The sequence below is a fragment of the Oryctolagus cuniculus genome, chromosome 18 (genome assembly GCF_964237555.1).
Source record: "Oryctolagus cuniculus chromosome 18, mOryCun1.1, whole genome shotgun sequence".
Taxonomy (NCBI): Eukaryota; Metazoa; Chordata; class Mammalia; order Lagomorpha; family Leporidae; genus Oryctolagus; species Oryctolagus cuniculus.
In genome coordinates this window covers 11,391,351-11,418,258 of record NC_091449.1, presented here as the reverse complement: position 1 = coordinate 11,418,258, position 26,908 = coordinate 11,391,351, and the positions used below count along the sequence as shown (strand labels likewise).

The window sequence follows — 26,908 nt, the reverse complement described above, 5'->3', positions numbered from 1 at the left end:
CGCAGGCGCAGGCGGGTTCCGCAGGCGCGCGCGCGAGCGAGGGATTCCCTCTGACGTCATTGCTAGGATACCAAACAAACAGTCGGCCGCGCCGGCCGAGCTCCTTATATGGCTAATTGCGTCACAGGAACTCCGGGGAGGTGGGGTCGGGATCCCCTCCCGCCGAGCGGCTCGGGACGCAGCCCCCGAGACCCCCGGGGCCCCGAGGGTCGCACGAGCGACCGGATCGAGGCCGGCGCGGGCCTCCTGCCGAGCGGCGCGGGGCTCGGCGCGGCGGGGCCGGCGATTTGGGGAAGTTTGTGGCGCGCCGGGCGGGTGACGTCAGCAGGGGGGCGGGTCCCCGGCGTATAAATACAGGCTGGCGGCTCTGGGCTTCATTCATAAGACTGAGAGCCACGGCCACGGCGGGGACACGCGGGACGGGGCGCGGGACCTGGAGTATTGTGGTTCTTCTTCTTCCTGGGGGCTGGGACGCCGGCTGGTTATCACCCTGATTCTCTGTTCCGGAGAGAGTTTTCGGAAGGATTCTTCGAGATAGTTCTCCGTTTGGTTCTGGGGCACCGACTGACTTTTTCTTCGTCTTGCTGGCCGCTTCCTCCCCCGCCGCGGGACCTGCTGGACGCGTGGAGACCACCGCACCCGAGCCGGACTCTGTGCAGCGGGCCGGCGCCGCCCGACTCCGAGGGAGCCACCCCCCGCGCCCCTGAGTCCTGCGGCCGAGGGGCCGCCCGGGAACTTGGCTGGAACGGGACCCGCGCCCTCCCCGGGCTGCTCCGGACAGCGCGCCCGCCGAGGGGACCCGCTCGGCTCACCCCGGACTCGCACCTCGCCTCCCCCAGCCGGCCATAGCCTTGGCTTCCCGGCGACCTCAGCGTGGTCACAGGGGCCCCCCTGTGCCCAGGGAAATGTTCCAGGCGTTCCCCGGAGACTACGACTCCGGCTCCCGGTGCAGCTCCTCGCCCTCCGCCGAGTCCCAGTATCTGTCTTCGGTGGACTCCTTCGGCAGCCCGCCCACCGCCGCCGCCTCCCAGGTGAGTTCCAGCGCTACTTTGTGGGACAAACAAAAACCAGGCAAAGCCAAGCAAGGCTGGGGCGGTGGAGCGAGCGAGCCCACCGCCCAGAAAGACGCGCCAAAACCTGGGATCCGAGGGAGAACGGACTCTCGGCGTAGTTTGCAAACTGCAGGGGACCGAGAGAGGCTTGCAGGGGGCTCGTGCGTGTGTGTGCGGAGCGCGGCGGGAACCGCAGCTGGACGAGCTGAGGGGTGGGGTGGGGGCGGGGACGCCTCCCTCCGTGCAACGTGTATGCGGTGGGAAGGCTGACAACTTCCAGCCGGCTCCGGGACTGCCTCCCGGCCCCGCTCCGCAGCCTGGAGCCAGCGCCGTCAGGCAGCTGGGGGGCGGGGGGGGGGCGCGCCCGGAGAAGCTTCCAGCAGCTTCCCGCTCGTTCCGAGCGCCCACCGCGGCGCAGGGCCGCCCTCCGCCCGGCGGGAGAGCGGGCCTCGAACCCGCGGCGCGCTGCCTCCGCCTCCTGCGCGGAGACGTAACGGGGGACCCGTGCGTAACGGCTGACGTGCTGGAACCCTCCGTCTGACGCGGGGCACGCACGGCGCGCCGCCCCCTCCGCCGCCCCGCCCCTGACGCCCGGAGCGTTCTATTTTGGAACGCTGGGGCCACGTTGCTAAGGGCGGGGGCAGCCCGGCGCTCCGATTGGCTGCGGCGGCGCGGGCTCCGGCCAATGAGCGTTCTCTTCCTATTTGTGGGGCGCAGTTCCCTCCCCCCGGCCTGGTGCCCGGAACCCGCGGGTCCTGGGCGCTTGGGGTTGCTCTAGGGGCCCCCAGAGGCAGAAGCGAGGAGACGGGCGCGGCTCTCTGCGACCCCCATGGGTCTGCGAGGACTTGGCGGGGAGCTGGTCTCCCGGCTCCCGGGCGCGGGGCGGTCGGGGGGCGCCGGTGTGCGCGCTGGGGTCTCTGCGGTGGTGGCCGCCGCCGTCCCCTCCAGGCACGCATGGGCACCGACCCTCTCCCCGCGCCCCCCGGATGTCCCTCTGCTGGGTCTCCGGACCGGACGCGTAAAGCCAGCCGGAGGGGGGCACCGGCCAGGTGGTCGCCAGGAGCCCCGCCTCCGCTGCGCTCAGAGGCCGCTGATTGGCCGGCGGGCCGGCCCGTCCCACACCACGCCCCCCGGGAGAGTAGTTCGCCCGCTGCAGCGGTGCCCGGGTTCCGTGTGCGGGCTGGGGCGGGGGGGCGGAGAGAGATGATCGCGCCTTGGGCCTGGGGGCTCGGCTCCCGCACCGGTCCCCCTCCACCGCAGTCTGAGGGAGCCAGGTCGTCACTTTTCTCTATCTCTCCGTGCACCCTAACCTGTCACTCGTCAGTCTCACCCTGGGGAGAAACAGTTACTTGAAACGTTTTCAACTATTGGGCCTGCCTGTCCGTCCCCCTCCCCCCGACCCGGGTGCGTGTGTGCGGAGGGGGGGGGTGTTCTTGTCACTGGGACCCCCGCCCCTGCACGGCCCCCCGCACAGAGGGGCGTGCGAGTGTGGAGGGAGGCTTGGCCTAAGGCCTCTCCTTCTCCCTCCCCTTGTCTGTGGGGTGGGGGTGGGGTGTTGTGGCTGTGTGTGTGGCTGTGGCTCCGTCCCGGGGTTCTGTCACCCGGCTCCGTCCGGCCTCCTCCCCACCAGCCCCCCCACACCTCGGAGTCAGCACCGGGGGTGTGAATCACCGGCCGCGGGAACCGGGCAACCTTTCCCCGAGGAAGGAGGAGGTAGAAGCCAGTAGAGCAGAAATCCTCTCATTAGCCACTGCGTCACGGGGTAGTGGAAGGGGTGGGTGGTGTGGCTTCTTGCCTGTGACACACACACGTCCACACCCGCTCGCCCTGTGCTCACTCACGGGGTCGGCGTGTGTTCGGTGTGTGTCGGCGTCTTTGTTTGTGTGTCTACGCCTGTGTGTGTATGTGTCACCCCGTAGGAGTGCGCCGGTGTCGGGGAGATGCCCGGTTCCTTCGTGCCCACGGTCACAGCCATCACAACCAGCCAGGACCTTCAGTGGCTCGTGCAACCCACCCTCATCTCCTCCATGGCCCAGTCTCAGGGGCAGCCCCTGGCCTCCCAGCCCCCCGCCGTTGACCCCTACGACATGCCAGGAACCAGCTACTCCACGCCCGGCCTGAGTGGCTACAGCAGTGGCGGAGCCAGTGCCAGTGGTGGCCCGTCCACCAGCGGAGCCACCAGCGCACCTGGGCCTACGCGCCCGGCCAGGGCTCGGCCCAGGAGACCTCGAGAGGAGACGGTGAGTAAGGGGCGTGGGAAGCTGGCCTGGGGGGGGGGGCGGGAGCAAGGGAGGCTCAGTCATTGGGGTGGGTGCCAGCACTGGTCAAGGCTGCAGAATCTGTGGCTCTGCCTGCGGGCGGCCGGGGCCTCCTCCTTGGCTCCTGGGAGAACTGAAGGTGTGGGGTGGGTGCAGGTTGTGCAGGGAGCTTCCGGCTTACGGCTTCTTCCCTCCTGCTCAGCTCACACCCGAGGAAGAGGAGAAACGACGGGTTCGCAGGGAGCGGAACAAGCTGGCAGCAGCCAAGTGCCGCAACCGCCGGCGGGAGCTCACCGACAGACTGCAGGCGGTGAGGACGGGTCCTGGGGCTGGGGGGGCTCTCCCCATCTCTGTCCCCCTCCCCTTTCCTGCCGGCCCTCATCCTGGGCTTGAGGACGAGTGGTGCAGGTGCAGGCGCGGCTGGACTCGCGCTCAGCCAGCCCCGCGCGGCCCCGGGCTCCTGTCCGCTGCTGCCCTGGCCCTCGCTTGGCCCTGGGAGGACAGATGTGAGCCTGCAGCAGCAGGGGGCTCCAGTCACCCGTCCCATTTGGTCTTGGGCCAGCGCCTCCGTGCCCCCAACGTCCTCCAGCCTCCTCCGATCTCCCAGGCTCCTCCTGGAGAGCTCGCGAAGCTGAATTATTTTGTGCGGCCCCAGGCAGCCCCTGCCGTGTTCTCCCGACGTGGCCGGTGGCCCTCACCACAGCCCGGCCTCTGTCCAAGGGTCGCCTGCAGGCTGACCGGGACCCTTGGGGAAGCCCAGAAGTCCCCCCCTTCACTGCTCACTGTGGGAGCAGTGACACACAGAAGCCTGTTAAAAGCACAGTAAACCCTCAAACAATTGCTCAGTCATTCAACAAACCTCCAAGTGCTGCCTGCACCTCTGAGGCTCCCACGGGCGCCCTTCCCCGTGGCCCATTACACAGATGGGGAGACTGAGTCTCCCAGGAAGTAGGACCCTCGCCCCAAGATCTACAGCATAGCAGGGCGGGGGGGGGGTCTCTCTCTGTGTGTGGCGGGGTGGTTCTGCTCCGTGGCCCGGCCTCGGCAGCAGGTCCAGGGCAGCGGGACCCACTGCTGCCCTCGCTGACCGCCCTGCCCTTCCTCCCCTCGCCCTGCCCCGCCCGGTGCCGGCCTCAGGAGACAGATCAGTTGGAAGAAGAGAAGGCAGAGCTGGAATCGGAGATCGCCGAGCTGCAGAAGGAGAAGGAGCGCCTGGAGTTTGTGCTCGTGGCCCACAAACCGGGCTGCAAGATCCCCTACGAAGAGGGGCCCGGGCCCGGCCCGCTGGCGGAGGTGAGAGATGTGCCGGGGCCAGCGGCCGCCAAGGAAGACAGTTTCGGCTGGCTGCTGCCGCCCCCGCCACCACCGCCCCTGCCCTTCCAGACCGGCCAGGACGCGCCCCCCAACCTGACGGCTTCTCTCTTTACACACAGTGAAGTTCAAGTTCTCGGCGACCCCTTCCCCGTTGTTAACCCTTCGTACACTTCCTCGTTTGTCCTGACCTGCCCGGAGGTCTCCGCGTTCGCCGGCGCCCACCGCCCCAGCGGCAGCGACCAGCCTTCCGACCCCCTGAACTCGCCCTCCCTTCTCGCCCTTTAGACACAAACCAAACCCGCAAGGCAGAGAGACTTGGAAGCGGAGGAGGGGGCGGGGGGCACGAGACAGTGGGGGTGCGGCGTGTCAGACCCCGGGCCGCCACTGCCGCCGCCGCCACCGCCGCCGCCGCCGCCGCGCGGGAGGACCGCCCTGTGTCCGGCGCCGCCTCTTAGCTCTGTGCGCCCTGCGCGGCCTGAGAGCCAGCCGGTGACTCTGGGGGCAGGGGGCCGGGAGGGCGTGGACGGACAAGTGGCCTTGTGCCCGCGCTGGGGCTGGGTGGGCGGGGGTGGGGGGTGACGGCTGCGGAAGGCCGGAGGCGGGGTGGGCTGTGGGGTGGGCCGGGGTCCTCTCCAGAGAGGTCCAACAAGGAAATGCACCCCCGCCCCGCTGTCTCCCACTTCCACCCTACATGGGGGCAACCAGCCTGGTGTCCCCTAGACACCCTCCACCCCGACCCCGATCTGAGCTAATTTATCCTGCGTTTCCACGGGTTAGATCCTCCTCTGTCGCGCCCCTCGACCCCCTGGGGGGCAGTGGCTGCCCAGACCCCCTCCCCAGACTAACTCTCAAATGTGAACTTCCTTCCGGGGCGCCCCGCTGCTCCCTCCCAGAAAGCCTGGCTCTGGTCGGGCGCTGCGGGGGCCCGGGCCCCCTCGCCCCAGCCCCACCTGCTGGCTGCAGTGTTAGTCCCAGCCGCCCCCTGCCCAGCGCCCCGCCCCCACCCCCTTGTTGGGCCTCTCTGGTGATGGCAGCAGGGGCGCCGCCGCCGGGGGCGTTGAAACTGTGAAATGAGCGCCCGACTGTGCGTGGAGCCGGGGATAGAGCCCCTCCCGGAGGGATCGCGCCCCGCACCCCCCAGAGCCTCTCCCTGGCCTCCCCATCCCCACCTGCCTCCTTCCTCCCCAGGAGGAGGTGACGGCATGAGAGAGGGTGACAGTCACCCAGCCACGTGGCCCCCTGTCTCAGGACCCCCAGCCCCAGGCCCTGGCCTTTCTTCTTCTAGGCCTGGCGCCTTCCCCCAGCCTAGGACGCCCCTCCCGCATCGCGATGGGGCTGAGGCTACAGCCCCCAACCCCCCACCCTTTTGGGATCAGCCAAGTCCCAGGCGCTGGGCTCCCAGGCCCCAGCCCCCCGTCCGCCAGGTCCCAGCCCCTGCACCTCGTCGCGGGCAGATGTGTATTTTTTAATACCGGGGGTGGGCGCGCCGCCCTCCCGGCTGCATGGGAAACGTTCCACGCGCCTGTCCCCCACCCCCTCCGGCTCCGGCCCGGACCCCAGACCCGTCCCTAGCTATTTATCCCTTTCCTGGGCTCCGAAAGGCACTTATATCTATTATGTATAAATAAATATATTATATATGGGTGTGTGTGCGCGCGAGTGTGACCACTGCTGCAGGGCCAGCGGCGCGGGCGGCCGTGCGTGGGTGCGGTGCCGTGGGAAGCGCCACGTGGCGGGTGGCCTCAGCCTGTCCCTGGCCGCTCTGTCCCTGTGCCGGGCGTCTCAGCCTCTCCCGGTCTCTGGCTGTCTCTCTCCTCCCGTCTCTTCCTCTCTGATGCTCCCAGTTCTTCTGATCCTGGCTTCGTGGGGACACGCGGTTTTGTGTTGCGTGAGCCTGAGAGACCACAGATTCCTGGGGTCTGTCTCTCGGAGAGTCCCGGGTGCCCATGTGAGACCGTGACCGTGAGCGCGGCCTGCCCCTGCTCACCACAATGTGCTGAGTTCCCAGCCGCCACCCTGCTGTATTTGTGATTCTTTTTGTATTTTGCACCTGACCTTGGAGGGGCTGGGCCGCTTCCCTCCCTACTTGGTTTTGCACTGTTGCCAATAAAAAGCTCTGAAAAATGCACCCAGAGGGCCGCCATGTCTATCTTCTCTCGACGCCCATTATCTGCCTTCTTTTCAGCAAGCGGAAGTGAGAGTGACCACCCACCCACCCACACCCACCCACACACACACACCCTGGAACTCCTGCGAGTCGATCAGCCTGCAGCAGGATGGAAGAGAGCTAGACTACCAGGAGGACTTCCCCCCACACACTGTTCTAGCACAAGGCTCCTCACACAACACCACCTGTGAGGGACGGAGGTGCTGAGTTCCCTGTGTCTCCCTAACGAGGGAGGGATTTGTTGCCAGCCCTTGCCTGTTCAGGAGCGAGAACAAAAGTTCGGGAGGCGCAAGACAAACTGCGCAGGGTGCGGTCAGACCGGAGGAATAACTTCCAGCGTTCCATAGCAGACAGGGTCACTTTGGTCAACGATAATGAATAGAAACTTCGCCAGCATAAAAGAAAAAAAAAAAAAAAAAGGAAATTTGCCAGCACAAAGAAACGATGCAGGCTGGGGTGCTGGGTACGCCAACTCCCTGCTCGGATCGTCGCCTCCCGTGGACGCGGATTGAAACAGCACAGGCACGCCGTGGGCACGTGCGGTCACGGGGCGTCCACTCAGCGTGCGCGCGAACCAAGAAGCAGAGGGTTTGGGACTCGCCCAGCTCGGATGCTGCCTCTTAAAAGGAGCTTCCTTCACATTGTTAAAATGTGTCTACTTTCAGCTTTGTTGGAGGGAGGGAGGGGGGGAGGGAAGGAGAGAGAGAGGGAGAGGGAGGTCTTCATCCGCTGGGTCACTCCCCACATGCCCGCAACAGCCAGGGAGGGGCCAGGCCAGAGCCAGGCGCTGGGAGCCCATCCGGGGTCTCCCACGTGGGCGCAGGGACTCAGGCCCTCCTGCCACCACCTGCCGCCTCCCAGTGAGCACATTTCCGCAGGAAGCCGGACTCGAACCAGGCGCGCTGCGGGCGGCCCACGTGTCCCCTGCCCCGCGGTGCTAAATGCTGGCCACTCTCCTTGCCTTTATGTGAGCGTTTGTGTCATGGGCAGACTGGGACCGGCCCAAGGCTGACTACACAGAGCCCGTGGCCGTTCTGTCCAGAGACACAGTGGGGCTGTCCCATGGCCTGGTGCAAAGCCTTCTGGGAGTGCCGGTGGTGGTCCAAGGTTGCTTGGATGCCTTAGTGAATGAATGGGCACGAGACCTCGCCGCGTGGAACAATCAGCCTACTGCTTCATTCAGAAAATGCATGGAGCAGGTTCAGCGTGCCCAGCCCTGTGCTGGCTGGTGTTGAGGGCACTGTAGGGACTGAGCCCCAAGCCCTGCCCCCCAAGACTCTGAGCCCAGGGGGTGACAAAGCCCTGTCCCTTGGCCAAGGGCTGCCCAGAGCAGGCAGAGCTGGGAGAGCCCAACAGGTGCACCCAACCTGGACAGGGAGGGGGGGCTTCCTGGAGGAGGGGACAGCTGAGCGGAGCCCCAGGGGGGTATATGGCGAGTGCGAGAGGAAGTAGAGGAAGGTTGAGGCTGATAGATAGCTGGGGCTAAGAGCTGTCGGTGAGAGCCGGCCTGGAACCCCGAGGGAGCTCAGGGCGACTGGAGCGGAGGGGCGGGCAGCCGGGCTGGCAGGAGCGATGCTGCCGGCCCCAGGGCGCCAGGCGGAGGAGTGCAGAGGGAGGTCTGGCTCAGGAGCAACCCCGCTGGCCACTGGACTGAGGGTGGCGGCCAGGGGGAGGAGCAGGACGGGGCAGGAGAACAAGGGGGAGGCTGGCGGCGGGGCGGGGTGAGGTGACAGGGCCTGGGCGGCGGGGAGGAGGAGGAGTCGGGAGAGATTTGGGGACTTGCAGCGTGGCCGCTTCAGACGGACAGCACGGAGCAGCAGGGGGCAGCGCGCCAGGCGCCCCAGAGCCCTGCGGGTGGAAGCCTTCCTCTCCCAGCACCTCGGGTACCTCATCTACAGAATGGGGCTCTGGTGAGGGGCTTCGCGGATGGATGGTGCCGTCAGCTGCACCCCAGTCGTTAAAGGTGGTTTTTGGTTTAAAGGGCCACCCCGACTCCTGACCGGGAACACTTCCCGCTCCTCTCAGCCAAGCCCTCTCCTTCTCCCAGGGTCTGCCACCTGCTACCCAGGCCAGATCCCAGGGGCCGGCCTCCTATGGTTTGCTAGGACTCCCCTTGGACGCCACCTCGGAGGTGAGTAGGACCCGCGGGGCTGCAGGTGGGGCTCCCCCACCTCGCCGGGCCAGCGCCGCCCCGGACAGCCCCCGCTCTGCAGATGCCGGTCGGAGGGAGGCACGAAAATCACCCACAAGCGAAGCATCATCGGACCGATGAGTAAGTGTCTCGGTGATTAAAAGATGAGCGAGCCCACGAGGGCGTGCGCGAGCCAGACAAGCGAGCTCCGGACGAGGACCACGGCAGCCGCAGGTACCCCCCCAACACACACCGCGGCGCCCGATAGCTTTGGAGTCGTCTCTGACCGACTGCAAGAACTGCGCGACCCCCGGAGGGCCACCCACGTGGCCGGAGAACGCGCCGCAGCGACCCCTGCCGGCTACAGCCGGCGCAGCAACCCCGAGGGCATCCAGCGAGCTGCTGGCCACAGCTATTCCCAAAAAATCCAAAAAAAAAAATCGAATCGAAGCGCGCCCGAAAGGTGGAATTGAACCACTCTGTCGCTAGACAGCTACAGGTTTGAAGCCTGCACCCCAGACCACTGAGGATCATCCGGGCGAAATAACCTCCTTCCCGCAGCGCTATATAAGGCTCAGCATTACTTACTTTTTAGGATTGTGGTGGCAGAATAAGCTGTGACACGATCTGGCCCATTTCAACACGAAGAATCTCCGTCTGGATTTTTATCACCATGGTGTTCTCCCAAAGTGTGACCTTTGCTGAGGACGGACTGAGTCCTCCTGGTCTTGGAAGCCTTCTCATTTACATAGCGCCGCGCATTCTGGGAAGCAGCGTCCAGAAACCTGGCTGGCTGTTAAAGGGCCAGGAGTCCCCTCCTTTTTCTATCTTTTTTTTCCCCAAAAAGTCAGTTGTGTTTTTTTTTTAACAGGAGAGACTTATAATTCGACCTTCGAAGGCCGTTCCAGGAAACAATCTGGGTTCTTCTGCGCAGGAGTAAGTGGGCTCCTGTTGGAGTCAGTTCGCCCAGCCCCTGACGCTCTGAGCAGGCGGTGCGCGGGCTGGTGCGACACCTGCTGTTCGTTTTGCGGAACTGCAGGGACTTTCGGCGCTCCTCAAATCGAGCGTCTGCTGGGCTCCAGGAGCCGCTGGAGTGTAGACCCTACAGGACATCAGTGGCTACACCTGCGTTTTACCCTTGATCTTAGCCAAAAGGCGAGAAGCGATACACCTGCGTTTTACAATCAGCGACCTGAAGCTCAGAAACGGATACCACCCCCCTCCCCAGTCCACCCACCTTGGGGTGGGGGGGGGGATCCACGCTGGGTTCTCCAAACCAGTCCTGGAAGACGGGTGAGAGTTTGACTCAGCGGTGCAGCCGCCGCCTGGGGAATTCCCCACCCCATATTGGAGGGCCTGGGTTCCAGTGCAGGCTCTGAACCCCGGCTTCTGATTCCTGCTTCCTGCTAAAGCCACCCCGGGAGAGTGTTGGACTCCAAATACAGGAAACCAGGATGGCGTTCCAGGCTGCTGCCTTTGGTCCCGCCCAGCCCTGGCGATTGTGGGTATTTGGGGAGTGAACCAGTAGAATGGGAGATCTTTCTCTGTCCCTTTGCATCCCAAATAAATAAAACTTTTTTTAAAAAGAGGGGCAATGCTTTGACAATAAGATCATCCCCCTGCAGGAAGACTCCTGACTTTCATCTTAGAGTGAAATGTCCAAGTTCTCCCCCTGGCCGGCAAATCCCCATAATCCAGCGCCTTCCTCTCCTCTTACCCCGCCTCTCACTGCTAGGGTTGGCTCCCGAGAGGTGAGAGGCACGCTGCCTCCTGCTCAGGGCCTCCGTGTGCCCACACGGCTCTGGCCTCAGCCCAGAGACCAGCGCCCCGGGGGATGCCTTCCCTGCCTGTCAGTCTAAAATAGCACGCCTGTCCCTCTGCCCGGGCCCTGCTTCCGCTTGCCAATTCCGTGCCTGTCCGTCCCACGGATACACGGTGTTAGTAAAATGGTGCAGTCCTACCTGAGGTGCGGTCTACACCCCGACACCATCCTAGGCTCCGGCCCCCTCTCCCGCCGCCTTTGCTGGAAGCCAGGTGGCCCGGTGTCAGCTCCACCCCCACCCTAATGGGATTCGCTGCTCCTGCTTCCCTGCCCGCTCCCCCCCCCCCGCAAAGGTTTCACAGGCGCTGTTCCCCAACACGTGCTGTCTCTCCTCTCTCTCACCCCCCCCCCCGCACACACCCGTCGGGCTTCCCCCACCCGACAATAAACGTTTCCTCTAACCCTGGTGTTTGGTGTGTTTCATGGTGGACTTACTCCCTCACCGTGTCCCCGGGGCCGGCAAAGTGAGGGAAGTGAGGGAGGTGAGGGAGGGAGGGGCTCCTGTCCCTGTCCTCCTCTGGGCCTCGCTCTCCCCTCCTGTGTAATGGGCTCCCTGGAGGTGGATGTGAGCCCTGGCCTGGGCTACGAGAAGGCTGCTCCCAGCATCAGCCTGATTTTTTTTTTTTTTTTTGCTTGCCTCCAGAGACTGTGCCAAGAATATGCCTGCGGGCCCTGATCAACCAGCCCTTCGTCCCCCACTCTCTTTGGTGTGGATGAGCAGACACTTGGTCTTAGGAAAACGTGAATAAAAGCATCCTTAGGAAATCTGCCCCTGCATGAAAAATCCCTACTCCAGGTGCCTCTGCTAAGCCCTGTTTGTTTGGGTTAGAGAGCTGCCCTCCTCGGCTCCCTGTGTTCGGACCCTGGGGCTGTAACCGTGCCTCGAAACATTGTATCTGTCAGAACATTGTATCTGTCTTCCTAGAGCCCTGGCTGGGGCCCACTCACTATGTTAGATGATGCCCGAACAAACCTTTCAGATGTTAGTATTTTTGTGTTTATTTTTGCCATCATCTTCTATTCCTGCAATCAGGAATACTGATCTAATCCAGGAATCCTTTTAAAAAAGAGATTTTTATGGGGCCAGCGCTGTGGTGCAATGGGTTAATGTCCTGACCTGCAGTGCCGGCATCCGATATGGGCGCCAGTTCTAGTTCAGGCTGCTCCTCTTCTGATCTAGCTCTCTGCTGTGGCCTGGGCAAGCAGTAGAAGATGGTCCAAGTGCTTGGGCCCCTGCACCCACGTGGGAGACCTGGAAGAAGCTCCTGGCTCCTGGCTTCGGATCAGCTCAGTTCTGGCTGTTCTGGCCAATTGGGAAGTGAACCAGCGGATGGGAGACCTCTCTCTCTCTCTCTCTCTCTCTCTCTCTCTCTCTCTCTCTCTCTGCTTCTCCTGTGTAACTCTGACTTTTGAGTAAATAAATCTCAAGAAAAAAAATTAGGTAAGCAGAACACACGGTGTGCAGGGCTTTGGGAAGCAGTGTCAGAAGGATCCACACCTGTGTCCTGGGCATTTGTTCTGTGCAGGGGTGCAGGGCACAGCGATGGTGACAGCCCTGTACCTGGGGAGACCGAAGCAACCACACGGCAGGAGGCGGTGGAGCCCGGGGCCAAACAAGAGGGACCTTTACACCCCGGTGCCACTTTGCCTCCTTCTTCTCTGGCAAAGCTCGGGAACCTGGAGCCCAGCCAGCCAGGAGGCAACTGAGCTGGCCAGAGGCAGGCAGGTGTTCGGAAAGTACCTAGGACAGGGATTCCGTGAATGTGGGAAGCAGGGGACAGGACTCCCAGGGTCACGCCTGGGTGCCTGGCCTGGTGACAACGTGGGCAGTGGAGCTGTCCCCGAATTGCAATGACGAGGAAGGGTTGGCTATGTTTGGGGGATAGTGCTGTGCTCTGAGTCGCTGCACAGCCAGGGCATCCATTAGTGATGTCTGCCTTGGGCACAGGTATGGACAGTGGCTGCCAATGCCTGGCTAGCCGTGGAGTGGGTGGTCTCTCGGCTTCTATCCCTCAACCATCTCCTATAATCCAAATAGACAGTACCCGGGCTGCTTCTGCCGAGGTGGGGGCGGTGCTCCCGGAGCGCAGCGCAGGAAGATGAAAACTGGAGGCGCCGGAAAGCACAGGAGCCCTTGGGTTTTCCACAGGAGTCTTTATTACAGCGTTAACTCCAAGCTCAGCTCCCCTGCGCCCCATGCAAAGCCCCAACCTTGGGGCCAGTGGCGTCCGGGAGACACCAATCCCTCACGGCGCCTCCGGCGGCGGGTCGCGGAAGTGCAGGGCGATGCCCAGACTACCCAACTACAAGTCCCAGCAGGCCCCGCGGCCAACGGTGCCTCGCCTTTCCTGGACTCCTAGAGCAGAGCCTCTTGGGAAATGTAGTCCTGGCCGCTCAGGCAAGTTGCGGATTCCCTGGTGGGCATGATCCTGACCCCCACCGGAGAAACGGCTCGGGCAGAAGGGGTGAGGATGGAGATGGAAGGGGCCGAGGGCTGCTCTGGGGATGGGGGCAGGCGTCCCGCGCGCAGAGACACCCCTCTCATTCGGCTTTGGCTTTGGATCCGGAGACTGCGGCGGCTGCTGAGGCGAGGGCTCCGGTCCCTGGGATCTTAGCTCGGATCCTGGAGGAGAAACGCGTGGGGTGAGGGGCGGGCGACCGGGAGCCAAGGGAAGGGCCGACGGCGGCACGGCTGAGCCCGAGGCCGGCCCCCGCGCGCCCGACGCCACCCTTCCCTGGGAGGTCTGGGGACCCGCCCGCAGGGTAAAAGGACGCCCCAAGCCCCCCGCCCTGCTCCCATCCCTGGTTCCCCAGGGCCTTACTTAGCTTTGATGGTGCTCAACTGATTGGTCACCAGCCCCACGTACTGGTCAATCTGGGCCTGGGGGAAAGAGGCGATCGGAGGGGTTCTCCTTAGTCTCCGGGGGGCGGCTCCCCGGCCCCCAAGCCAGGAGTGGGGGCCCTCGAGAACCACCAGCTCCTCTCGGGTCGGCCGGCTGGACCATGCCCTGCGCTGCGTGTGACCTCAAGGAGACCCAGGAGTGCCCGCCCAGGAGTCTGCGTCCTGGGCAGGTGGAACCTGCAGTCAGTGTGTCTGTGTGCGTGTGTGTGTGTGTGCGGATGTCTGTGTCAGTGTGTTAGTGTATGTGCACATGTATATGTGTGTTTGTCTTTGTGTACGTATGCGAGTATATGTGTTAGCATATGTGTGCAAGTATGAGTGTGTTAGTGTAAATGTGTTAAGTGTGTGTATGTATGTGAGTATATGTGTTAGTGTGTGTAAGTATAAGTGTGTGTTAGTGCAAATATGTGCACGTATGAATGTGTAAGTGTATGTGTTAGTGTGCATGTGTTTAAGTGTGTGTGTCTGTGTTAGTGTAAATGTGTGTATGCGTTTAAGTGTGAATGTGTGTATGTCTTTGTATGCGTGTGTGACTTAGTGCACGTGTGTCTGTGCTGGGTGTGAGTGTGTGTCTGTATGTGAGTGCACGTGTGTGCTGGGTGTGAGTGTGTGTGACTGTGAGTGCACGTGTGTGCTGGGTTTGAGTGTATCTGTGTGTTTGTGAGTGCATGTGTGTCCTCTGGGTATGAGTGTGTGTGTGTGTGACTGTATGTGAGTGCACATGTCTGCTGAGTGTGAGTGTATCTGTGTGTCTGTGAATGTGTGTGCTGGGTGTGAGTGTGTGTGACTGTATGTGAGTGCACGTGTGTGCTGGGTGTGAGTGTATCTGTGTGTGTTTTTGTGAGTGCATGTGTGTCCTCTGGGTGTGAGTGTGTGTGTGTGACTGTATGTGAGTGCACATGTCTGCTGAGTGTGAGTGTATCTGTGTGTGTCTGTGAGTGCACGTGTGTGCTGGGTGTGAGTGTGTGTGACTGTATGTGAGTACACATGTCTGCTGGGTGTGCTGGGTGTGAGTGTGTGTGTCTGTGAGTGCACGTGTGTCTGTGCTGGGTGTGAGTGTGTGTGTGACTGTATGTGAGTGCATGTGTGTGCTGGGTGTGAGTGTATCTGTGTGTGTCTGTGAATGTGTGTGCTGGGTGTGAGTGTGTGTGGTTGTATGTGAGTACATGTGTCAGCTGGGTGTGGGTGTATCTGTGTGTGTGTCTGTGAGTGCACATGTGTGCTGGGTGTGAGTGTGTGTGTGGCTGTATGTGAGTACACGTGTCTGCTGGGTGTGAGTGTATCTGTGTGTGTGAGTGCACGTGTGTGCTGGGTGTGTGTGTGTGTCTGAGTGCACATGTCTGCTGGGTGTGTGTGTGTGACTGTATGTGAGTGCACATGTCTGCTGGGTGTGAGTGTATCTGTGTGTGTGTCTGTGAGTGCACGTGTGTCTGTGCTGGGGTCAGGTGACGGCAGCCAGTCCCCACGTGGAGTCACTGAAGTCACTCGCTTAGTCCCCAGTGCTGGCGCTCGGTCAGTCTCGGTTGTCCGGGCAGTGAGGGCGTCAGCTGGGACCAGGTCTGGCGGAGGGTGTCCCCCGGTCAGGAGCCAGGTCATCCCGATGGGCTGGAGGCCAGTGTGCCCGGCGGACAGTCATCCCACCCGCTCCGACCGGCAGGAGCCAGGACCCCGCCAGCGTCTGTCTCCAGCTGGCGCGTGTGCCTGCCGGGCCTGCTGCCATCGGGGGAAGATGCTGTTACTTGGGGCACCCGATGTGGGCTGGCGTCAGCGCCGTTCAGCCTCCAGGTGTGCCAGGGGCTGTCCCTCCCTCTCTGCACTGGACATGGCCGCTGGGCCGGGGGTCCAGCATCAGGTGTACGCGGCGGCTAGTTCTCAGGCGTGGGTCAGAGCACGGCAGCCACGTCCTGGTTCTATCCAGGCACAGCAATCAAAACGCTGCTCTCTGGCTGTTGAGACATCTTAGTCCCGTCTCGCTGCACTGAGGAGGGGCAGCAGCCCGAACCCGTGCCGGTGGGACCCGGTTCTAGAAGGGAGGCGGCCGGACCACCGTGCTGGCCACTCACCTGGTGCTGCCGGTAGAGCAGGGGCACGGTGAACAAAGCGATCACTCCTGCGGGGACAGACGGGGGCTCAGGGCTCTCGACGGTCAGGTCCGCCCGGAGCCCTGCCCCTCACCAGAGCCCCCCACCGCCCGCCCACTTGCCCCCGCCACCTTCCCCGCTCACCCAGAATGAGAAGAGTTAAACCATTGAAGACGGCGCCCACGAAGGTCAGGATGTAGAAGAGGAGGGCCAGCTGGGGGGAGGGGCAGGGTCAGCCAGGAGCTGACCCAGCCACGCCCCCCCAGGGCACAGAGGGGAGCCTGGGCATGCAGGAGGGGCGGGGCACCTTGAGGGAATCCACTAGGTCTTCGACCAGGAAGAAATGCCGCAGCTGCGTGGCCGTGGAGACCACGTGGGAGGCCATCTGCTGGGACAGACGCTCCGTCTGCTCCCGCGTCAGGGTCAAGTCCACATCCAGGTAGGCCCTGCGGGGACACGGGCGTGTGAGGTGACCCGGGGGCCGTGGGGCCCAGACCGGGTGTGTGTGTGTGGCTGCAACCAGGGCGAGAAGTGGGGGCTGGGGGAACCCAGAGTTAAGACTGGGCTACACACGAAACGGAGAGGGCCAGGGTCAGAGGTCAGACCTGGTTTAAAGTCAGGGGCAAGGGTGGGGGGCGGGGGCCGGGGGTCCTCACTGGAAGGGGTTGGCTCCGTCGCCGCGGTGGACTGCCTGCAGCACTTTGCGATAAACCCTGAGAGAGATGGTGCCGCAGAGCAGGAGCAGAGCCCCGTGGGCGGCCACGGACACGACGCTAAAGTGCAGGAGGCAGAGGAGGGAGACCATGAGGCCCGTGAAGACCACGCCCGACGTCCTCGCGTCCTTCCAGTACAACAGGTCCGCCACTGTGGGGGAGGGGCGGGCGTCAGGCGGGGCTCCCGCGTCCCAGCCCCCCCGCGCGATTCCGTGTGGACACACAGGTAACACACATGTGCTCCCTGGTCCTCAGTGAAGAAACGGAATCCACGTTATATGTCACATACATACATTCTAAGCATGTCATTGTATCATGTATGCCACAGATCACACGTGTTACAGGTCACACACGTGTCCATTTATACGCAGGTGCACAGGGGGTCTTCACAAAGCATATGAGGGAAAACTGCATGTGCATTGCAGAATCTTTTTTGCATAACGTATCTTTTTGCATAAAACGCTTTGGATAAACGTATCTTTCATTCCATTTTGCACAAGCTTGTTGAAGCCCCCTCTGTGCACCCACACCCGCATCCCTCGCTCCACTTACAGCTCCCTCCCGGCCAACTGGGACTGCCCTTGGCGGCCGCTCCGTTTAAGAGCTGCGTGATACTCCATCGCGCGGCTGTGCCACGTCGCCTTAGCCTTGTTGGTGATGTTGGTGGTCACTTTACCACTGCTGGTCCTCCTGGCTGCATTCCCTACGCCCTCTCCCCAAACAGTGCCCCTCCTGCAGCTTCGCACCTCCGGGTGAGCGGGTTTTGGGTTTTTAATGGCACACATTTTGTTAATTTCCCATTGACTTAGCAACACCAGCGTCCTGCCCAGCAACCGGCCGCCTCCTTCTTCTAAACGTTTGCCCACCTGCCCGGTGTCAAGCGAAACCTCCGTGACACCCTCCCCAAACACATTTCCCAAGTCCGACGTGTGTTAACAACGCCACACTGCCCTGTAAGTCCTCACTCAAAATCCCACCCGACCCCTGTCTGACACCCTCACCTCCTAAACCCGATCTGAGCTCTGGCTGGCGGGCGCCGCACCCCAAAGCTTCAACAAACCCCCCAGATCGCTCCAGGGGCAGCTCGGGTCCTAGCGTTCCCTTCCAGATCCACGCCACCCTCCCGGTCTCACTCCCACCAAACGGACCCATCCGGAGGGCGCCCCTCAGAGGCTGAACCCCCTCCCCTCTGCATGCCCCTCCACACAGCCTGCCCCTACTCCAAGTAGGGCACCCCCTCCCTCCCGGGGCGGGCTCCCCGCGGCGGACGCCAGCGGGTGGGGGAGGGGCCGGGTCGCCTAAGGCGGGGTCTAAGTTTAGGCACGCTGGGGGGAGGGGGCCTGCGAGCAGCTGTGCTGGCGCATCCAGCCCCTGAGTGACAGCTCCAGCCTGGGCTTGAGGCTGGGGGAGGGGCCGTCCCTGCTCCGGGACCCTAAAGCCCTGGCTCCGGGGGAACAGGGGACCCATGCTCCCTCCACGCCCTCGCCAGATGTCCCCTCAGCACCCCCAAGCCCCTGCCTGCAGCGCTGGGGAACCTGCCACCGACAGGGAATACACCCCCAGGTTTGAGGGGCGCAAGGGCCAGTGGAGACCCGTTTCCGCTGTGCCCCAGCCCCGGCCCGGCACGCCCCGCAAGCCCACCTTTGCTCCCCATCTGGGCTCCGAGTGAGAGGCTGCGGACAGCGCTGCTTTCCCGGGATTTCGCCCCTTCGGCGGAACCCGGAGGGAGGGAGCAGCGGGGCGGGGCCCCCGAGCGCCCGGCCAATGGCCATCCCTAGAGGTGGGGTCAGTCCCCAAATTGGGACTCTCTTTGTAGACAGCCAAAAGGAGTGAGGACTATAACCAAGTGGCGGCCGTTCCTGGAGGCGGAGCCTGTTTCAAAGCAAGGCTGGGTCTGTTTACAACTGGCCAACAGGTGTGGTCCGAGAAGGGCTTTTAAATGGCATAGTTCGCTGGTGCCAGGACCACGTCCAGGAGAGGGCAGTTCCACGACTAGCCTCTAGGGGGAGCTCGCCAAAGGCGGACTGGCTGTTAGCCAATCCTAATGCTTGAAGGAAGACTGACTTCTCCAGTGGGCGGGGAACTATAGAGAAAGAGCCAATGGTAATCGGAGATAATGGGAAATGTTTTTAAGGGGGCGGAGCTGATTATGTTTAGCCAATAGCAATGCGTTCCTTCCCCACGACCGGCTGTCGTCCAACAGAACGTCTTCAAACACTTCGCTTACCGAGAAGGTGTGGCTCCAAAGTGAACTGTGATTGGTCCGTGCTATCGAGGCACTGTGCTGTGATTGGCTCCCGCTCCAGTCGCCCCCTCGGCTCTTCCTCCTCGGCCAGCGAGGGCTCATCAGGCCCAGAGTTCGAATCTTGGGATCGGGGTGGAGACGGGGTACCGGCCTGGGGAGTCCCAGGGCCCGGGCTGGGCTGAGGGGTCAAGACTTTTGGCGGTGAGGGCTGAGCCAGTCCGAGTCGCGGGTCCAGTTCTGACGCGGTGGAGAGACAAGGCCATGAGCTTCCTCCTCGGAGCTGCCCGGAGAGGAGACCACCCGCCCCTCGCCCCTCGGACATCTCACCTGCCCCGGGTCCTCCCGCCTCCAAGCCGTCGGGTTCCTCGTCTTCCAGCGGGGTGGAGCTGCTGGTGGCGGAGTCCTCCCCGGATCCCGCTTCCCGCGCAGCCCAGCCCAGCTGGTCCAGCCGGAGCCTCAGGTCCTCCAGCGGGTGGTCGGCGGGGGGCGCGGGGCCGGGGTCCGCGCGGCGTCCGGGCTCCGGGGACTGGCTGAGGCTGGGGATGCTTTCCAGGCTGTCGCCCAGGTCCGGCTGAGGGGGCGGGTCTCGCGGTTCCGAGACGGAGCGGCCCTGGGGCCGGGGGCGGCGGGCAGCCGAGTCCCTGCGGCCCCCGGAGCCCACGGCGCCGTCGAAGGCGATGTAGGAAAAGGTCAGCTCCCGGGGGGTGCCCCAGTCCTGCGAAGTGGTCTCCTCCTCGTCGTCTTCCGAGAATTCCCGGGCTGTGTGCAGCTCGCGGAAATCCGAGTCGTCCTTTCCTCCTGCGGGGGCGGAGGGAGGCCGTGACCCGGGGGGAGGCCGTGACCCGCGCGGGCTCCCGCCGGCCGCACCCTCTCCTCCTCCCGCTCCGCTTACCTTCCGTGGAGTCCGGGGTCGACGAGGCTGTAGACGGAGCTTCTTCTGGGAGAAGAAGAGTGGGAGGCTCTTAGGAGTTTAGACCGTCCGGATCGCAGATGTGTGCCCGCTCTGGAATCTTAGACGGCCCAGATTCGTGCCCCCCCCCCCCCCCCAGGAACACGCAGCAGGCAGCCTACAACCCTGGCATCCGGCAGCAGCTCCGAGCACTAACGTTCAAATCCGGAAATCATAGAGCCTGAGCATGCTTTCAGCGGCCACTCTCTGAGCACCTGCTACCGGTAGGCCCTGGCGACACAGTTATGAACCAAACGGACGAAACACCTGCCCTCCTGTGGTTTGCGCTCTACGAGGAAGGCAGACAATACACAGATACGTATGGGGCTGCCTTTGTGGTGCGGCGGGTTAAGCCACCGCCCGCAGGGCCAGCATCCCATGTGGGCGCTGTTTGGAGTCCCGGCTGCTCCACTTCCGATCCAGCTCTCTGCTGTGGCCTGGGAAAGCAGCAGAAGATGGCCCACGTCCTTGGGCCCCTGCACCCACGTGGGAGACCTGGAAGAAGCTCCTGGCTCCTGGCTTTGGCCTGGCTCAGTCTGGGCTATTGCAGCCATTTGGGGAGTGAATTAGTGAATGGAGGACCTCTCTCTCTCTCTTTCTCTCTTTCCTCCTCTCTCTCTTACTCTGCCTTATAAATAAATACATGCACAATACCGGGTCAGGGAAGAGACTGCAAGAGCCAGAAGCCTTCTGTGATAAGTTGCCAGGTGAGCAGAGAGCTGAAGGAAGTGAGGGAGCCAGGCTGACATCCAGGGAAGCTGGACAGGGAGGGGAGCCAGTGCAAAGGCCCTGGGGTGGGCGCCGTGCTGGGCTCGTCTGATGACAGAGGGATGGAGGGGTGGGAGATGGGAGGAGTGAGGGGAGGGGCAGTTCAGCAGGGCTTCCCTCCCTAATCCAAGGTAAGAACAAGATCTGAAAGTGTGGGGAGGGTACCCCAAAATGCTGAAATCACAGATGCTTGGAACCACGGCATCTGAAGACTGGAATGTGCCAGTATCTAGATCAGAGGCTGCTGAAAGCCCAGCTGTGAGAGAGCAGGTGTGGCCAGGGAACAGCAGACACAGGAGCCCTGGGCCCAGCGAGCAGGACCTGGAGGACCACCCCGGGCGCTCCGGGCTGGCCTGCGGCTGTGCCCCGGGGACAGGCTGGACGCTGCTTCAAACCCCACGGCCCTCGGCCCCATCTCCGCTTCCTCGCCAGGAAACCGCAGGCCGGGAGCGGCGTGGGTCCTCGTTCTCCAGGGTTACTACTGACCAGCGGCAGAGCCTGCTACAGACCCGCGGGTCCTGGCCTCGACCCAGGAATGGCTGTTTACCAGGGACAGGGGCTTGGACAGTGTGGGTGAGGTCGGCGCTTCCTCTTGGGCAGAAAACGATGTATAGACGGGTGATGGGGAGTCAGACCCCTCCTCTCTGTCCTGCCTCTACCCCTCCATTCAACCCCTTCCCCGCCAGCTGCGGCCAGCACCAGGGCCAAGGGACAGCTCCCGCGCGCGTCCCCGTCCTGGGGAGGGGCCAGACGACACATCCCAGCGCCCAGCGCGCCCCCCACCTCTGCCCCATCCACCAGGGTCCTCCTGGTCAGGCTGCCCCGTGGCCGCCAGAGAGCGGGGGGAGGGGAGAGCTTCCTTTGTCTCCTCTGCCTCCTCCCCCCCCTCGGCTCTCCCGCGGCGAGGCGCGGAGGGGATACCCCGGAGGGACCCCACTCGGGCCTCAGGGCCCCACACCAGGCCCGAGCCTCCCTCTCTACTCACTGCAGTGGGCGAAGACCGGCAGGACCTGCCCCATGGCCCCCCTCGGGCCTGCATCGGGACCCCCGCCCACTCCGGCCGCGCCGCCCTGGGCCCGGGGCCTCTGGCGCTCATCTCCGCCGCGCCCACGATGCCGCCGCCATCCTCGTCGCCTCCTCCCGGGCCGCGCGAGCCGCCGCCGCCGCCCTCTGCTCGGCTCGGCGGGGGCGGGCGGGGCCGCGGCGGGGAAGGCACTGCAGCGCGGGGCCGGGGGCGGGGCCGGGGCGGGACGCAGGGCGCGCGGGGGCGGGGCAACGCCGGCGAGGGGCGGAGCTAGGAGGCGGCCTTCGGGGCAGGGATACAGCGGGAGGCCGCCCGAGGGGCGGGGTCTAGACAGGTGGGACGGGGCCTTTAGGGAAGGGGCGGGGCCTGAGGCGAGGCGGGGGGGGGGGGGCCCCAGGAGAGAATGGTGCCTCCTAGGAGTCCAGGAGAGGATGGGGGCGCGGGTGTCAGGCCGGGTAGGAGCAGAGCTAGGATCCACTGAGAGGGACTGGAAATGTTCTAAAGCTCTGAGCTCCAGCCCAAGCCCAGATCACAGAGGGCGAGTGGGGAGGGATGGGGAGGAAGCTTTGGAGTGCCGAGGAGTTGAACAATTTAGAATTATTCTAACAACTGGGCGTGGCCGAAGCCCTAGAGGCGTGGCCTGGGGGGAACGAGAGGGACCGGGCTGGGGAGGGGGCGCAGAAGCCAGGGTTTCCAGAAGCCAGGGTTTGGGACAAGTCCCGGAGTTAAGAGGGGGAAGCTACGGGCAATGCCCAGGCGGCGGAAATGGTGGGCTTGAGTGGGTGGGCAGGACCTGGATGAGAAGGCACCTGGTGGCCAGGGCGCAGTGGGGGAAGGGCAGCGGTCGACCCGTGGAAAGTTCTATATGTGAAGGTTTTGAGGTTGGGGCTGGGACCTGAAGCCAAGACTGTGACATCGGATTCTGGAGTCAGCAATGCCCTGGGACACCGATTACTTCCTCTGTGACTCAGTTTCCCCTTCTGTAAATGGGCGGTGTTGAGCTTGGGAATGGGTGACTGATTTGCTACTGTTACAAATGCGCCCTGGCCCAGGTCCCATCCCTGGCTGCGAGGGTGCAGGACACGCGGGACTCAGCAGTGCGATTCCTGCCAGTGACCCTACTCCCTCGCAGGTCAAGGGACAGGAAGGGGATTTAGTGGGCTTACAATCTCACCGCGGAGGGGATTAATGGGGGAGGCGGGCAGCCGAGTGTGGAGCTTTCTTGATCCCGCGGCCCCAGGATGGCGGCCCTTGCCCGCCTGCTGGGCCGTCTCCTCTGGCCGGCCGGCAAGGAAGAGGAGGAAGAGGAGAGGGAGGAAGAGGAGGCGGCGGCGGGGAGCCGGGTCCCCGGCGGGCCGCCGCCTCTCCTGACCGCGCCGCGATGCGTCCAGTGGCCGCACGGGGGTGCGGCGGCAGCGTGGGGCCTGCGCTTCGGGGCCAGCGCCGTGCAGGGCTGGCGCGCGCGCATGGAGGACGCGCACTGCGCGCAGCTCGAGTTACCCGGGCTGCCCTCGGGCTGGGCTTTCTTCGCGGTCTTCGACGGCCACGGCGGGGCGCGAGCTGCCCGCTTCTGCGCGCGCCACCTGATGAGCCACGCGCTCGAGGCGCTGGGCCCCGCGCCCTGCGAACCCGAGGGCGTCCGCGGGGCGCTGCGCCAGGCCTTCCTGAGCGCCGACGCGCGACTGCGTGCGCTCTGGCCCCGCGGCGACCCTGGCGGCTCCACGGCCGTGGCGCTGCTCGTCTCCCCGCGCTTCCTGTACCTGGCGCACTGCGGGGACTCGCGCGCCGTGCTGAGCCGCGCCGGCGCCGTGGCCTTCCGCACGGAGGACCACCGGCCGCTGCGGCCGCGGGAACGCGAGCGCATCCACGACGCTGGCGGCACCATCCGCCTCCGGCGCGTCGAGGGCTCCCTTGCCGTGTCGCGAGCGCTGGGGGACTTTGCCTTCAAGCAGGTGCCGGGGAGGCCCCCAGAGCAGCAGCTCGTGTCTGCGGAGCCCGAGGTGACCGCGCTGGCACGCCGCGCTGAAGATGAGTTCGTGCTCCTGGCCTCGGACGGCGTGTGGGACGCCCTGTCCGGAGCGGCCCTGGCGGAGCTGGTGGCTTCGCGCCTCGGCCTGGGCCTGGCCCCGGAGCTTCTGTGCGCCCAGCTGTTGGACACGTGTCTGTGCAAGGTCCCGGGATCAGGATGTGTGGTGCATTCGAAGGCCAAGAGGCGAGAATACAGCCAGACAGGGAGGGCGTGGGGTTCAGCGAGGGGGCGTGGATTGCCGGGGGTCTGAGACCCAGGGGGAGAACAGTAGCGCTAGATAGGTAAGGGGGTGGGGCTTTGGGGTGAGGGGCGTGGTTTCATGGAAGGGGCGGGCACGTTGGAAGGTGTGACTAGGGCAGCCAGCTCACAGAGTGTGCAGAATCTCAAAGGGGCGTGGTGACCTCAGTTGGGGCGGGGTTTGGATGGGGAGGGGTGTGGCCTAAGGGCTGGGTTTTGAGGGCGAGGGCCCCTAGATGGGCGGGACAGTGTTGAGCTCCCGGGTAGTGGGGAGGTTCAGCCTCCAGCTCGCTCCCACGGGGCCCCCTTTCCTCCTCTCTGTCCAGGGCAGCCTGGACAACATGACCTGCATCCTGGTCTGCTTCCCGGGAGCCCCCGGGCCTTCTGAGGAGGCGGTCAGGAGGGAGCGGGCACTGGATGCGGCGCTGGGCTGCAGAGTCGCAGGTGGGCGGGGTCCCCGGAGTCCCGCGGGGAGCGGAGGTCGGGAAGTGGGGTCCCTCCCATAACCTGCGCCTTCTTCTCAGAGCTGTGCGCCTCTGCCCGGGAGCCCCCCACCCTCAACGCGGTGTTTAGGACCCTGGCCTCGGAGCACGTCCCGGATCTGCCTCCCGGGGGAGGGCTGCACTGCAAGTGAGTGGGGGGGGAGGTGGGGTAGGAGCCCCCATCCCCACCCCCCACTGAGGGCCCCCCCCCTTGCTCTCCAGGGCTGCGGTCATCGCCCAAGCTTACAGAGAGTGCTGCGGGCAGGTAAGGGCACAGCTGTTCTTTCTCTCTCTCCGGAGGGGGTGGGGCAGCCCCTTCCTCCTCACGTCCTGTCTGCTGCTTACCCCTTACCTGCTGCTAAGGGCTGGGGCTGCGGCTGGGCCGAAGGCTGGAGTCAGAAACTCAACCCAGGTCTCTCTCCGTGGGTGGTGGGGACCCGGTGGACTTCAGCCATCGCCTGCTGCCTCCCGCGATCTGCACGGGCCGGAAGCTGCAGCCAGGAGAGGCAGAGAGGAGACCCTGCCCCCCCCCCCCGTTAGTGCAGCCCCTGGGATGCTCTGCAAAGCCCCATCCCAAGCACACGCGCGTGCGCGCACGCGCACACACACACACAGCCTGGGAATAAGGCAGAACAATTCCAGGAATGTTAATGACCAGCAGAGACCAGAGGTCCGGGTGCACGGCAGAGGCTGGGCCCGCAGGCCTCGGCGGCAGAGGAGGGGTCTGGTTGTCACCACGCGCACGAGGAAGGGCTATGGAGGACTTCTCGTAGCATGAGGAGGTTATCTGCCCGGAGTGACAGGAACCGGGTTTCATGTCCTCTGAGCCGGCTTCCTTCCCACGCGGGTCTCCCCATGAAGGCAGCAGAGAGCCGCAGCGCCAGGCTCACCCCGCAGGGTCCTCTGGAGATGGCCTGTGAATTTCCAGGTTTTTGCAGCCTTGGGCCATAGTGGGCTCTCATTGGCCACCCTGGGTCAGGTGCTCCAGCTGTCACTCAGTCTTTTTTTTTTTTTTTTTTTTTTGACAGGCAGAGTGGACAGTGAGAGAGAGAGAGACAGAGAGAAAGGTCTTCCTTTGCCGTTGGTTCACCCTCCAATGGCCGCTGCGGCCGGCGCGCTGCGGCCAGCGCACCGCGCTGATCCGATGGCAGGAGCCAGGAGCCAGGTGCTTTTCCTGGTCTCCCATGGGGTGCAGGGCCCAAGCACCTGGGCCATCCTCCACTGCACTCCCGGGCCACAGCAGAGAGCTGGCCTGGAAGAGGGGCAACCGGGACAGAATCCGGCACCCCAACCGGGACTAGAACCCGGTGTGCCGGCGCCGCTAGTTGGAGGATTAGCCTAGTGAGCCGCGGCGCCGGCCACTCAGTCTTTGATTGGCACCTTGTCTGGGGTCACAGGTCAGACGCTAGCCCTTAGGATTGGGCTCCATGCCAGCCAGAGCGGGTGGATTGAGGATGTGACGTCCCGGAGGTGCTGCAGTCCATACTGGAGTGCCCGGGGTTCTGCCTGGAGCAGCAGGAGCCGGGTCAAGTCCTTGAGACCTGGATAGAGTTCTGGGCCCCAGGGTGGCCTGGCTGTGAGCCACTGCTTGGAGGATCTCTCTCTCTCTCTCTCTCTCTCTCTCTCTCTCTCTCTCTCTCTCTCTTTAAATATTTATTTTAAAGTCAAGAGTTGAGAGAGATCTTCCACCTGCTGGTTCACTTCCCAGGCGGCCGTTGCAGGGACTGAGACAAGCCAAAGGCAGGAGCCCGGAGCTTCATCCGGGTCTCCCACGTGGGTGGCAGGGGCCTGAACAGGGGCCATGTTCCACTGCTTCTCCCACGCCATTCGCAGGCAGCTGGACCAATAGTGGAGCAGCCGGGACTCAAACCAAAGCCCATGTGGCGTGAGGCTGCTGATTACCTGCTACGCCACAGCACCGGCACCCCCTGTCTCAGATAAAATAGATAAATACAAATTTTAAAGGAGACAGAGGAGTGGGTGTTGAGAGGGATTCACAGGCAGCGCCTCCCACCTCTGTGTTACAGAAGGGGCAGGGGCCGGCTGGGAAGCCCACCTGCGCCCAGGCAAACTCCGCCTCGGGCTTGGAGGCCTGATGCTGTCACCCTCGGCCTGCTCAGCTGCAGCCCCGGCGGACTGAGGAAGAACACTGGCCCCTTCCCCAGCCCCACGCCCGGCCCCTTCCCCACTTCCCCCCACAGGTCTGCCAGGTGGGGGAACTCCACCGCCCACACCCACGCCCACAGCAGAGACAACAGAAACCAACCCCAGGGTTTTGAAATGAAGACAGCTAGCTGAAGGGCTCCTATCAGATCACCGAGCTCAATAACCTCCCCTCTCCTCCCACCCCCTCCCCTCCTCTCCTCCCACCCCCTCCCCTCCCCTCCTCTCCTCCCACCCCCTCTTCTCCCCTCCCCTTCCCTTCTGGTTTTTATCAGTGTTCGGGGGAGGCAGGGGAGTTTTTATTATTAAACTTTAATTACATGTTTCCAAATACATTTTCTTTCTTTTTAAAAATGGATTATTGATTTATTTGAAAGGCAGAGTGAAAAAGAGAGAGAGAGAGAGGTCTTCCATCTGCTGGTTCACTCCTCAGATGGCCACAAGGGCGGGGGTTGGGCCAGGCCGAAGCCAGGAGCCTGGAGCTTCATCCGGGTCTCCCACATAGCTGGCAGGGGCCCAAGCACTTGTGCCATCTCTGCTGCCTTCCCAGGCGCATTAGCAGGGAGATGGA

The 26,908-nt window shown here is 63.8% G+C and overlaps 4 protein-coding genes and 1 non-coding gene across 10 annotated transcripts in view; 2 read left to right on the top strand and 3 right to left on the bottom strand.

The window, feature by feature from the left end:
• ERCC1 (ERCC excision repair 1, endonuclease non-catalytic subunit) overlaps positions 1-9,602 on the bottom strand; it is a 50,575-nt gene extending 40,973 nt beyond the window's left edge. Inside the window, exon 1 of the mRNA XM_070062100.1 lies at positions 9,511-9,602. The gene's annotated coding sequence lies outside the window, so the exon portion shown is untranslated. The remainder of the gene's footprint in view (positions 1-9,510) is intronic.
• On the top strand, positions 364-6,752 carry FOSB (FosB proto-oncogene, AP-1 transcription factor subunit). 2 transcript variants are annotated; one of them, XM_070062099.1, is made up of 5 exons: positions 366-1,031; positions 2,972-3,292; positions 3,513-3,620; positions 4,448-4,603; positions 4,744-4,882. In XM_070062099.1, exons 1-5 carry the CDS (start codon positions 906-908, stop codon positions 4,744-4,746), a joined length of 714 nt encoding a protein of 237 aa, XP_069918200.1. In that variant the 5' UTR covers positions 366-905; the 3' UTR covers positions 4,747-4,882. The 2 variants fall into 2 exon arrangements, with proteins under 2 accessions (XP_069918199.1, XP_069918200.1); XM_070062098.1 differs by having other exon boundaries at positions 364-1,031; positions 4,448-6,752.
• TRNASTOP-UCA (transfer RNA opal suppressor (anticodon UCA)) lies at positions 9,376-9,462 on the bottom strand. The gene has a single exon. It is a non-coding gene; the product is annotated as a tRNA-Sec (tRNA).
• A 3,281-nt stretch (positions 9,603-12,883) lies between the features above and the next one.
• Positions 12,884-21,616, bottom strand: RTN2 (reticulon 2). Of its 3 annotated transcripts, none has more exons than XM_070062086.1 (10): positions 21,388-21,616; positions 19,578-19,622; positions 19,013-19,483; positions 18,668-18,922; positions 16,384-16,591; positions 16,035-16,173; positions 15,872-15,941; positions 15,710-15,756; positions 13,567-13,625; positions 12,884-13,367 (listed from the first exon to the last, which is right to left on the bottom strand). In XM_070062086.1, the coding sequence occupies exons 1-10, from the start codon at positions 21,419-21,421 to the stop codon at positions 13,286-13,288; spliced, it is 1,410 nt and encodes a 469-aa protein (XP_069918187.1). In that variant the 5' UTR covers positions 21,422-21,616; the 3' UTR covers positions 12,884-13,285. The 3 variants fall into 3 exon arrangements, with proteins under 3 accessions (XP_069918187.1, XP_069918188.1, XP_069918189.1); XM_070062087.1 differs by having other exon boundaries at positions 19,578-19,619; XM_070062088.1 differs by lacking the exons at positions 18,668-18,922; positions 19,013-19,483; positions 19,578-19,622; positions 21,388-21,616 and adding an exon at positions 18,082-18,296.
• Positions 21,617-22,235: 619 nt separating this feature from the next.
• Positions 22,236-26,668, top strand: PPM1N (protein phosphatase, Mg2+/Mn2+ dependent 1N (putative)). Of its 3 annotated transcripts, none has more exons than XM_070062084.1 (5): positions 22,236-23,597; positions 24,019-24,136; positions 24,217-24,322; positions 24,397-24,439; positions 24,626-25,181. In XM_070062084.1, the coding sequence occupies exons 1-5, from the start codon at positions 22,668-22,670 to the stop codon at positions 24,950-24,952; spliced, it is 1,524 nt and encodes a 507-aa protein (XP_069918185.1). In that variant the 5' UTR covers positions 22,236-22,667; the 3' UTR covers positions 24,953-25,181. The 3 variants fall into 3 exon arrangements, with proteins under 3 accessions (XP_069918185.1, XP_051685636.1, XP_069918186.1); XM_051829676.2 differs by lacking the exon at positions 24,626-25,181 and adding an exon at positions 26,376-26,668 and having other exon boundaries at positions 22,588-23,597; XM_070062085.1 differs by lacking the exon at positions 24,626-25,181 and adding an exon at positions 26,202-26,668 and having other exon boundaries at positions 22,589-23,597.
• The last annotated feature ends 240 nt before the right edge of the window (positions 26,669-26,908 follow it).

Bases quoted from the DNA above. Each gene is read 5' to 3' on its own strand.
- FOSB (XM_070062098.1), top strand. From the start codon at position 906: ATGTTCCAGGCGTTCCCCGGAGACTACGACTCCGGCTCCCGGTGCAGC. The intron at 1,032-2,971 runs GTGAGTTCCAGC...GTCACCCCGTAG, and splicing joins CCACCGCCGCCGCCTCCCAG to GAGTGCGCCGGTGTCGGGGA. The intron at 3,293-3,512 runs GTGAGTAAGGGG...CCTCCTGCTCAG, and splicing joins GGAGACCTCGAGAGGAGACG to CTCACACCCGAGGAAGAGGA.
- PPM1N (XM_070062084.1), top strand. From the start codon at position 22,668: ATGGCGGCCCTTGCCCGCCTGCTGGGCCGTCTCCTCTGGCCGGCCGGC. The intron at 24,137-24,216 runs GTGGGCGGGGTC...CCTTCTTCTCAG, and splicing joins GCTGGGCTGCAGAGTCGCAG to AGCTGTGCGCCTCTGCCCGG. The intron at 24,440-24,625 runs GTAAGGGCACAG...GGTGGACTTCAG, and splicing joins ACAGAGAGTGCTGCGGGCAG to CCATCGCCTGCTGCCTCCCG.
- RTN2 (XM_070062086.1), bottom strand. From the start codon at position 21,421: ATGGGGCAGGTCCTGCCGGTCTTCGCCCACTGCA. The intron at 18,923-19,012 runs GTGAGATGTCCG...CCACCGCGTCAG, and splicing joins GGCGGGAGGACCCGGGGCAG to AACTGGACCCGCGACTCGGA. The intron at 13,368-13,566 runs GTAAGGCCCTGG...TTTCTCCTCCAG, and splicing joins TTGAGCACCATCAAAGCTAA to GATCCGAGCTAAGATCCCAG.